General features: G+C 53.6%; 1 protein-coding gene across 6 annotated transcripts; it reads left to right on the forward strand.

The window, feature by feature from the left end:
- Positions 1-122: 122 nt before the first annotated feature.
- Positions 123-6,796, forward strand: GTPBP3 (GTP binding protein 3, mitochondrial). 6 transcript variants are annotated; one of them, XM_027548188.1, is made up of 10 exons: positions 3,423-3,609; positions 3,910-4,163; positions 4,275-4,361; positions 4,450-4,652; positions 4,819-4,891; positions 4,982-5,125; positions 5,308-5,473; positions 5,699-5,977; positions 6,154-6,233; positions 6,356-6,796. In XM_027548188.1, the coding sequence occupies exons 1-10, from the start codon at positions 3,557-3,559 to the stop codon at positions 6,445-6,447; spliced, it is 1,431 nt and encodes a 476-aa protein (XP_027403989.1). In that variant the 5' UTR covers positions 3,423-3,556; the 3' UTR covers positions 6,448-6,796. The 6 variants fall into 6 exon arrangements, 5 of the variants coding, with proteins under 5 accessions (XP_027403989.1, XP_027403991.1, XP_027403990.1 ...); XM_027548190.1 differs by having other exon boundaries at positions 5,699-5,925; positions 6,356-6,447; XM_027548189.1 differs by having other exon boundaries at positions 5,699-5,925; positions 6,154-6,796.
- Positions 6,797-10,849: the final 4,053 nt, after the last annotated feature.

The following is a 10,849-nucleotide window of genomic DNA, read 5'->3' on the forward strand; positions in this document are numbered from 1 at the left end:
CTGGTTCTCGACTCCGCCCGTGATGTTTTCCGAGTTTCGTTCTCGCCCGCCCACCTCGTTCTCTGGTGTTCGTCCCCGCCCGCGCCGAATTTTCATTCTCCTCCCTTTCCCCGCCCGAGTTGGTGTCCGGTCTCGACACCGCCCACCCTGGGCCTGGATTCTCTGCCTTAAAGCCTTAGTTTCCCCGTCGGTTTGGAATCTGAGATGGTCTTGCGGGTAGGTGGTGTGGGTGGGGTTGGGGGGAGCGGGTGGTGAGCCTGGTCGCGGGAGATTCTCGGTAGCAATAACTCCAACCACCACAGGGAGAGTGAGAATAAGTGTATCATGTCTTAGTACATGCTGGATGTGTAACACCATCTTTGTTACCTAGGACACTCTTCAAGCCCTCTTTGTCCAGTGAACTGCTGCACCCTTCAGGATGTAACGTCCTCAGAGAGGACCGGATAGAGTTCCCAAATTTCAGTTCAGTTCAGTCGTGCCGGCTCTGCGACCCCACGGACGCCAGGCCTCTCTGTCAATCACCAACTCCCGGAGTTTATTCAAACTCGCGTCCATTGAGTCGGTGATGCCATCCAACCATTTCATCCTCTGTCATCCCCTTCTCCTCCCACCTTCAATCTTTCCCAGCCTCAGGGTCTTTTCAAATGAGTCAGCTCTTCGAATCAAGTGGCCAAAGTATCAGAGTTTCAGCTTCAACGAATATTCAGGACTGATTTCCTTTAGGATGGACTGGTTGGATCTCCTTGCAGTCCAAGGGACTCTCAAGAGTCTTCAACACCACAGTTCAGAAGCATCAATTCTTTGGCGTTCAGCTTTCTTTATAGTCCAATTCTCACATCCATACATGACTACTGCAAAAAACCATAGCCTTGACTAGATGGACCTTTGTTGACAAAGTAATGTCTCTGTTTTTTAATATGCTGTCTAGGTTGGTCATAACTTTCCTTCCAAGGAGTAAGTGTCTTTTAATTTCATGGCTGCAGTCAACCATCTGCAGTGATTTTGGAGCCCCCAAAAATAAAGTGTGACACTGTTTCCACTGTTTCTCCATCTATTTGCCATGAATTGATGGGACTGGATGCCATGATCTTTGTTTTCTGAATGTTGAGCTTTAAGTCAACTTTTTCACTCTTCTCTTTCACTTTCATCAAGAGGCTCTTTAGTTCTTCACTTTCTGCCATAAGGCTGGTGTCATCTGCATATCTGAGGTTATTCATATTCCTCCTGGCAATCTTGATTCCAGCTTGTGCTTTATCCAGCCTAGCATCTCTCATGATGTACTTTGCATATAAGTTAAATAAGCAGGGTGACAATATACAGCCTAGATGTACTCCTTTTCCTATTTGGAACAAGTCTGTGGTTCCATGTCCAGTTCTAACTGTTACTTCCCGACCTGCATATAGATTTCTCAAGAGGCAGGTCAGGTAGTCTGGTATTCCCATCTCTTTCAGAATTTTCCACAGTTTATTGTGATCTACACAGTCAAAGGCTTTGGCATAGTCAACAAAGCAGAAATAGATGTTTTTCTGGAACTCTCTTGCTTTTTCGATGATCCAGCGGATGTTGGCAATTTGATCTCTGGTTCCTCTGCCTTTTCCAAGTTTAGCAAATAAAAATACAGTTCTCCTAGTTAAATATGAATTTCAGATAAATGAATAAATTTTTAGTATATCCCCAATATTACATGCTTCCCGGGTCCCTCAGTCAGTAAAGAATCTGCCTGCAGTGCAGGAGACCCAGGTTCAATCCCTGGGTCTTGAAGATCCCCTGGAGAAGGGCATAGCAACGCACTCCAGTATTCTTGCCTGGAGAATCCCCATGGACAGAGGAGTCTGGAGGGCTACAGTCCATGGAGTTGCAAAGAATCGGACATGACTGAGCAGCTAACACACATACACACACACACAAATATTGCATGGGTCCTAATTATACTGACAGAATAATCCTTGTTCATCTGAAATTTACATTTAATTGGGGGCCCTGTATTTTCTCTGTTGTCTGACCCCCTGACCATCCTCTGTAGCCTCTTCCATTGGACTGATAGATCAGCGAGGGCAGGGGCCCAGACTGATTCTTCGTGGTTACACGGTAGTCATTTGATGTATACTTTTGACGGATGGAACAGCTTGGAGACAGCGAACGTCATCATTCACTCCTCTTCTACAAATGAAAAGAAAGTGTTTTTTTAACTTTTTATTTTGTAGTGGGGTATAATCAGTTAACAATGTTGTGATAGTTTCAGGTGAACACCCAAGGGACTCCGCCAAACATATACATGTATCCTTTCGCCCCCAAACTCCCCTCCCATCCAGGGTGCCACACAACATTAAGCAGAGTTCCATGTACTATAGAGTAGGTCCTAGGTGGTTATCCATATTAAATACAGCAATGTGAACATGTCCATCCCAAACTCCCTAACTGACAAATGAAAAAACTGAACAGAGCGAGGCGTGGAGCTAACCATTAGAACTGTACTCTGTTCCAGTCTTCCCTAAGGATAGTCGCGCCACCCGCCCGCTCGTCCAAGAACCAGAGAATTCGCCGCGTGACAGTACCCCCGGAGACCCCGCCTATCCAGTGCCTGGAATTCCACCATCAGCGCTTTATTTCGCCGGCCGGAGCTGTCCCGGGTTAACCTGAAAATAATCTCCCCTTTCTGGCTTTCGGGGAGCCAGAGACAGACGGGACACACAACTCCGCACGAGGAGACCGGGGCCAGAGTAGCCCAGAGAGGAGAGAGGACTGTGCTGGGGATCCTAGGGAGGCTTCCTAGCGGAGGGGACCTTGGAGCTAGGCACTGAGGCTCTTTGTCAAGGGAAGGGTGTCTGAGGCAGAAGGACGGCGGGAGGGAAAGCTGGGGAGGGGCGAGAAACTGTAGACTTCTGAGAAAAGGAGAAGTCTTCCCAGAAATTTGGAATAGATTTCCTCAGGGCCAGGGCGTAGGTTCCCCGGAACTCATCCCTCCAGGCCACCGAGATGCTCTTGAAAATGAAAGGCACTCAGTCGTGTCCGACTCTTTGCGACCCCATGAACTGCAGCCCACCAGGCTCCTCTGTCCTTGGGATTCTCCAGGCAAGAATACTAGAGTGGATGGCCACTTCCTTCTCCATGGGATCTTCCCGACCCAGGGATCGAACATGGGTCTCCTGCATTTCAGGTAGATTCTTTACTGTCTGAGCTATCAGGGAAGCCCCCGAGATGCTCTTGCTTCGACTCAAACCCTCGCCTTCCTATAATTTCCATTGCCCTGTGCCACTCCTCATTTCCGGTGTCTAGGAACCTGGTCCCTCTAGGATCCTAAAAATTCTGTCTAATGTTGCTGGAGGAACACCATTTCACTGCACCGCAGCGTGCGAGCCCTCGGCTTCTTTCCCTGTCATTAGCCAGTAGAAGCGAAGATCTTCAGTGGATGGGCGGTACGTTTTCTACGGGGCCCAATGATAATCGAGAATTGTTGAGCACTTTACCAGTCACGCCGCGGAGTGGGCGGAACCTCCTGCGAGGACTTGCAGACCCCCGCGGCAGGGTGGGCAGGCGGGGAGCTGATTGCGAATCCATGTGGCGGGGGCTGTGGACCCTGGTATCCCGGGCTGCACGTGGGCCTCACAGGTGGGGTGATCTGGGCAAGGGCTGTGACAGCGTAGGGTGTTGCTCGGGCCCCAAACCCTCTCCCTGGGATCTGGGGGCCCGGTTCCCTGCGGCAGGACCACCTTTCGCTTCCGTCCAAGCCCCACCCCCTGCCGCAGAGCCCACCGCAATCCAGTCTTCTTCTGGCCTCAGAACTTCCGATCAGTCCATCCCCTAGCCACAAAACTTCCACTTGGGGGATCACGCGACCATCGAGCCATCTATCCACCTGCCACTCTGGCGTCAGAGCTTCTCAGATGCACTGACTCTCCTCCTCTCCAGTCCCAGACTGTGCACGCGCCAGGGCAGTGGTTACCGGGCCCCCGGTTCCGGAGCCACTATCTTCGCTCTGAGCTCTGGCCAAGGCCGCTGCGGCATCGCGGTGATCCGAACCAGCGGCCCTGCCAGCGGCCACGCCCTCCAGAGCCTCACGGCGCCGCGGGACTTACCCCCGGCCCGCAAAGCCTGCCTGCGCCTGCTCAGCGACCCCCGTTCTGGGGAGCCTTTGGACCGCGCGCTGGTGCTTTGGTTTCCAGGTACGGGACTTTCAGATCCGGAACCTCAAGTAGCTCCTGTGACCCAACTTCCTCCTTCCAGGCGGTCGCCCAGGCTGTATCCTGCTGACACCCATCTCTTCAACATACTAGGTCCCCAAAGTTTTACCGGTGAGGATTGCGCGGAGTTCCACGTGCATGGAGGGCCAGCCGTGGTGAGTGGTGTCCTGCAGGCCCTGGGTAAGTCTGCAGCCTTGGCTTTGAGGTATTGCTACGCCGGTGACCTGGGTACGGGCCAGGGGCCTCAGGATCTTGAACCTTCCCGCAGGCAGTGTGCCAGGGCTGAGGCCAGCGGAAGCAGGCGAGTTCACCAGGAGGGCGTTTGCCCACGGGAAGCTGAGCCTGACGGAGGTGGAGGGGCTGGCAGACCTGATCCATGCAGAAACCGAGGCGCAGCGGCGACAGGCCCTGAGGCAGCTCGATGGGGAGCTAGGTGACCTCTGTCGCGGCTGGGCCGAGACCCTCACTAAAGCAAGTACACTCATACCTTGCCGCAGAGACACTACCTAACCTTTTCCTGTGTTAGAGTTTCCTGTCTATGAGCCTCCAATCTGGTCCCTTAAGGTCAGGCTGGACCCGGGCACCCACTCGGGGTGAGTTTCTGTATGACCACACTACCCACCTCTCCCTCCCTCAGGCTCTGGCCCATGTAGAGGCCTATATCGATTTTAGTGAGGATGACAACCTGGAGGAAGGCGTCCTGGATCAAGGTGGGTCCCCCTGGGGGTGGGAGGCGGAGACATCTGGCATCCAGCCCCCCCAGGTCCTCTTACTCTCTCTCTCCTTTCCTCCATCCACAGCTGATAGTGAGGTGCGGAAGCTGGAGGTGGCGCTGGGCGTACATCTTCGAGATGCCAGGCGCGGGCAGAGGCTCCGCTCAGGGGCGCACGTGGTGGTTGCGGGACCTCCCAACGCCGGCAAAAGCAGCCTGGTGAACCTGCTCAGTGCGTGGGCAGGGGGCGGGGCTCAGGGCAGGGGGCGGGGCTGGGAGCTAAGCTGCTGAGCTTTCTGGGGTAGGGAAGGGGCCTGGGAGGTTGAAAACTGTCCGTCCCGGGGGTGGAGCCTAAGGGAGGGACCCTCTCATCTCCACCACACCCGCTTCCTCTGAGCCCACCCCCACCCCCAGGCCGGAAGCCTGTGTCCATCGTGTCCCCGGAGCCGGGGACCACCCGAGATGTTCTGGAGACCCCCGTGGACCTGGCCGGATTCCCAGCGCTGCTGAGCGACACTGCGGGGTTGCGGGAAGGCGTGGGGCCTGTGGAGCAGGAGGGCGTGCGGCGTGCCCAAAAAAGGTGGGCAGGAGGGAGGTAGGAGGGGGAAACGCGGGCCCTTTGCTGTTTCTACCAGTTGCATTTCTCTTTCATTAGTCCTTAATGAGGAGAGATTACTAAACCCCGTTAGGTGGGGCCTCAGTTCTTTGGGGAGGGCAGCTTTTGGGTTTGGCCTTTACTCCGTCCCTGCCGAATGCTCTTCATTGCGCAGCTCTGGGGTCCATGCTCCATTTTCCCGCCTCCCAGGCTGGAGCAGGCTGACCTCATTCTGGCCGTGTTGGATGCTTCTGACCTGGCCTCTCCGGCCAGCTGCAACTTCCTGGACACCGTTGTCATCCCGGCAGGAGCCAGGAACCCCAATGGGAGCCGCCAGCGCCTTCTGCTTGTGCTGAATAAATCAGACCTGCTGCCCGCTGGGCGCTCAGACCTCCATCCTGACCTCCCCTCCCACCTGTTGCTGTCTTGCCTGACGGGTGAGGGGCTGGACGGCCTCCTAGAAGCACTGAAGAAGGAGCTGGCTGCACTGTGAGCCCCCTTGCCCACTGGGCAACCTCGCTCTGTCCAAGTTTGGGGGCTAAGCCACTGGCTTTGGGCAGAGCTGGCCCTGCCAGCTCAGTTTCTGTATCTAAAAACGGGGTACGATTGTTCCCCTTCCCCCCACTTTGAATGCCGAGAGAGACCTTATCCTTTGTCCCTTCCAGGTGTGGGGACCCGTCCACAGGCCCACTTCTGACACGGTCGAGGCACCAACACCACCTCCGGGGCTGCCTGGATGCCCTTGGTCAGTACAAGCAGGCAAAAGACTTAGCCCTGGCAGCCGAGGCACTTCGGGTAGCCCGAGGGCATCTGAGTCATCTCACTGGTGGAGGGGGCACTGAGGAAATTCTGGATATCATCTTCCAGGACTTCTGCGTGGGCAAATGAGGGGACAGCGGAAGCTCAGACCCAGGCTGGAGGAGCACCCAGAAGCCTTGGGGTATCTGGGAACAGCTTAGGCCAAGGGGGGGAACTTGACCACAAACCACAAAGCCTCTGTTGCTGGTAGTGACTGAGCGGCAGCCGGCCAGATTTCGGGGGTTTGGCGCTGAGTGGGGCTGAAGGGAGGTCCTTTTGGGCCCATGATGCTGGGGGAGGAGGAGTAGAGGATCAAGACGGAGGTTGAAAGGTCTCAGAGGTTTTTGTTTTATAGTTTTTAATTTATTTTGCAAATACCAAAGGAAGGTAAAAAACAGGTGATCCAGAAATATTTGAACACCCTCTCCTTGGTGGTTGTATCCTACCAGAACTTTCTGTATATGTTTGCATATTTGTGCCTATAAAATATATTTTGTCTTGTATTTTGTACACAAATTGGTGTTTATTGCTCTGCAAACTGTCCTTCCCCAACACTCACCACCACCACCACCACCCTGCACCACAGAGCGTGCAGGATCTTAATTCCCCAACCAGGGATTGAACCACTGCCCCCCTGCAGTGGAAGCTGGGAATCTTAACCACTGGACTGCCAGGAAAGTCCCAAGCTGTCATTCCTTTTGTGGTATTAATCTTGAAACTTTGCTGCTTTTCTGCTCAAATTGACTTGCAAAATCCCTTCTTCCTTTCCAAGCTTAGTCATCCACTCAGTGGATATTTATCAAGTCCCTACGATGTGTTAGAATCGCACCCATCATTTGAGTGCATCTTCGTAACAGCACAATGCAGCGGTTATGTCGTCATAGTTTTACAGATGAGGAAGCTGAGGTTCAGAGAAGTATTTAGTTGCTGAAGCCCCCAGGGGATTTGCACATAAGGTTAGATTTCAGTTTGAGTTCACTGGGGGCCTTCTGGGTAACAGACTGAGTGCAGGGGGCTGGAAACAGAGGGGAGTAAGTAGGCATTGCTCCTGCTCCTGTTTTTTTTTTTTTAATTTTCAGTTGTTCTTAGTCTTCATTGCGATGCATGGGCTTTCTCTAGTTGCGGAGCATGGGCTCCAGAGTGTGCTGGCTTCAGTAGCTGTGGTGGGCGGGCTTAGTTGTCCCCGGGATGTGGGATCTTAGTGCCTGGACCAGGGATCGAACCTTCATCCCCTGCGTTGGAAGGGGGATTCTTAACCACTGGAATGCCAGGGAAGTCCGCACTCCTGCCCTTATTAAAGAAGAGACACAGCTCCTTTTGGTGAGGTCGGATGCTTGCTTGCTCAGTCCCTTAGTCGTGTCCAACACTTTGCAACCAATGGACTGTAGCCCTCCAGGCTCCTCTGTCCATGGGATGATCCCAGCAAGAAAACTGGAGTGGGTTGCCATTGCCTCCATCAGGGGATCTTCCCAACCTAGGGATCAAACCCACGTCTCCTCCAACTCTTGCGTCAGCAGGCAGATTCTTTATCACCGAGTCACCTGGGAAACCTGAGTTCTGAAGGCTGCTGTGCAAACGTATGATAAGGAGACCTGACCTGGTCAGGGATGGATATGAGGGTAGATATGGAATTTACTCTGACATCTGAAAGGTGAGAAGAAGACGGAAGAGGCCAGCAGGAACATCCCAGGCAGAGGGCAGGGCATGTGCAAAGGCCCTGAGGTGGGAACATCACAGTGTGTTTGAGGGGCAGCGAGGTGGCCAGTGAGGCTGGAAGTAGAATGAGTGAGTGCTAGAAGGGAGAAAGAAATCCCGGAGAGGAGAGCCTGATAGTGAAGCCTTTGATTATGGGGACTTATGGGGGATCTGAGCTTCCCTGATAGATCAGTTGATAAAGAATCCGCCTACAGTGCAGGAGACCTGGGTTCAATCCCTGGGTTGGGAAGATCCCCTGGAGAAGGGAACAGCTACCCACTCCAGTATTCTGGCCTGTAGAATTCCATAGACTATATAGTCCATGGTTGGGGGACTATAGTCCAAGGACGAGGCGGTTTGTGGTCACAAAGAGTTGGATACGACTGAGTGACTTTCACTTATGGGGGATCTGCTGTTGAGGCAGTGGCAGCCCACTCCAGTACTCTTGCCTGGAAAATCCCATGGATGGAGGAGCCTAGTAGGCTGCAGTCCATGGGGTTGCTAAGAGTCAGACACGACTGAGCGACTTCACTTTCATTTTTCACTTTCATGCATTGGAGAAGGAAATGGCAACCCACTCCAGTGTTCTTGCCTGGAGAATCCCAGGGATGGGGGAGCCTGGTGGGCTGCCGACTATGAAGTGACTTAGCAGCTTAGCAGCAGCTGTTGAGGTGATGAAGCAGCAGAGGGCGCTTTGCCCTAACAAAAAAAGTGCCTGACACTCCAGTGACGTTCCGGCCCCCTAAGGTCTCAGGGATCCAGGCTTCCACGACCCACCTGATGGAATATGAATAGTTAACTCCCCTTTTGCCAGAGGTGGAAATGGAGTCTCAAATAGGGTCAAGCTCTTTTCCAGAATCAGAAAAAAATCTCCACCTCCAGTAGTTGAAGATACAAACTCTCAGATTTCAAGGGACACAGGAGCAGAGGCTGGGAAGTTTCCAGGGCCCATCACGCAATTATAGGGACTCTCTGACTCCATTTCATCATGGCTTCATTGCAATATGTCACTTTCTGTTGATTTGTTTGTTTGACAGCTGGGGTCCCCCCTGAATGGGGGGCTCCTGGAAGGGAAGGGTCACGCCAGTTCAGTCCGTGGATATTACTATTAGGTCCATTTTGCAGAAAGACAAGAAGCAGCAATGTAGGTGTAGAGAGGGTGGGTGCCCAGATGTCCTTTGCTTGGGGAGGGTCTGGAGGGCTCCCAGCAGGGAGGAGTGGGGTCCGGGTGGGGAGAAAGATGCTCTTGGGAAAGGATGCCTCGGCCCCGCCCACTTACCCTGTCCCTGGCACATCACGGACTGAGGTCCTTGGCTACAGTCCCTTTTTTCCAAGAAGGGGGAGGTGGTTTGTGGGAAGCAGGCATGGGGGTTATTTATAGAGGTCACAGGAAATCCCCAAAGAGTCAGAACCTCACCCAGTGGCTGGACCACAGGATCAAGGAGGGGGGTCTGCCAATTGCTCCCTGACTAGGACTCAACCCCCACCTGGTTCTCCGGGCAGGGCGGGGCCCGCATAGGGCCTCAGCCTGGAGAAGTCAGAGCTCCAGGATCAGGACTGGAAAGAGGGAGGGATGGTGTAGGGGAAGTACCCCAAAGGAACCAGAACTCTGGGGCATTCAGAGGGGCTGCCAGGGGGAGCGATCTCTAGGGTGGGGCCTTGGGGAATTGGCAGGCGAGAACAAAGCCTTCTAGTCTGAGGGCACAATACAGATTAAAAGTCACTGAGTCTTCGGTCAAAGAGTCAAATGTCTGGAACAGCTGCACTGGCTGTGGGGAGGAAGGCACAAGAGAGCTGAGGATTAGGCCTTATTCCCAGGGCACTAAGGAGCCAGGGAGGGTGTGAGTGGGAGAGACACACGGTCAGATCCTGGGATGAATGGATCCCTCTGGATCAGCACGGAGGCTACAAAGGAGGCAGAGGCTGAGGCCCAGGTGTTGGAGGACTGACCTGGTACCGTGCTGTGCTGTGCTTAGTCCCTCAGTCGTGTCCGACACTTGGCGACCCCATGAACTATAGCCCACCGAGCTGGTTGGAAGATTGATATCCTGGGATGCTCTGAATGGGAGAGACCAACCAAGAGTCAAAGACCTGCATCCATGGGTCCAGAGAGTTTAGAATGATGATTTTTTTTTAAATTTATTTATTTAATTGGAGGATAATTACTTTACAATATTGTGATGTTTTTTGCCATGCATCAACATGAATCGGCCACAGGTATACATGTGTCCCCCTCATCCTGAATCCCCCTCCCTCATGTTATTATTATTATATTCATTTCTAGGTGAGTAAATGGAGGCTGAGATCAACTGAGCCAAAATTTGAATGCAGGAATGTCGGGGTTTGGAACCCAAACTCAGAACTGGCTGCTGTCAGCGTCCTCCCCAGGACTCCTTACTCCTGGCTGCTCAGGCAGTAGGCTCAGGGTCAGGGACGTCCCGGCTTCCTTGGGGCCTCCAGACTGGCCCGTCTGGGCGGCTGGGCCTGGCTGACCCTCCTGCCCTTGCTTGGCGGGGCCCCAGCCGAGTGTTTCCTGCAGCGGCCTGTCTCTCGCCCGGGTTTCCGTATCCAGGAAATATCGCTCCTTTGTCCCTCCTGACTAGCTTGCCCTAAGCGTGGCATTGCCAGCTCTGGCTCCTCGTGATTCATCTCCTCCCTGTCAAGGTCCCAGGGGATGGGCTGGGCTGGGGGGACAGACAAGCTGAGACTCTAGATGACAATTTTTAGGCTGTTCTCCGCCCGATGACCATTTGCTTTGTTTCCTGGAGTTTTTGCTTCTCAGGGACAAAGTGCTAGGAATGGGGTTGCAGAATCAAAGGATTTGTTTGTCTTCACTTTCCACGCCCCCTCGCCCCCCACCGTGCTCCA

Source organism: Bos indicus x Bos taurus, chromosome 7 (assembly GCF_003369695.1).
Source record: "Bos indicus x Bos taurus breed Angus x Brahman F1 hybrid chromosome 7, Bos_hybrid_MaternalHap_v2.0, whole genome shotgun sequence".
In the NCBI taxonomy this organism is placed as follows: Eukaryota; Metazoa; Chordata; class Mammalia; order Artiodactyla; family Bovidae; genus Bos; species Bos indicus x Bos taurus.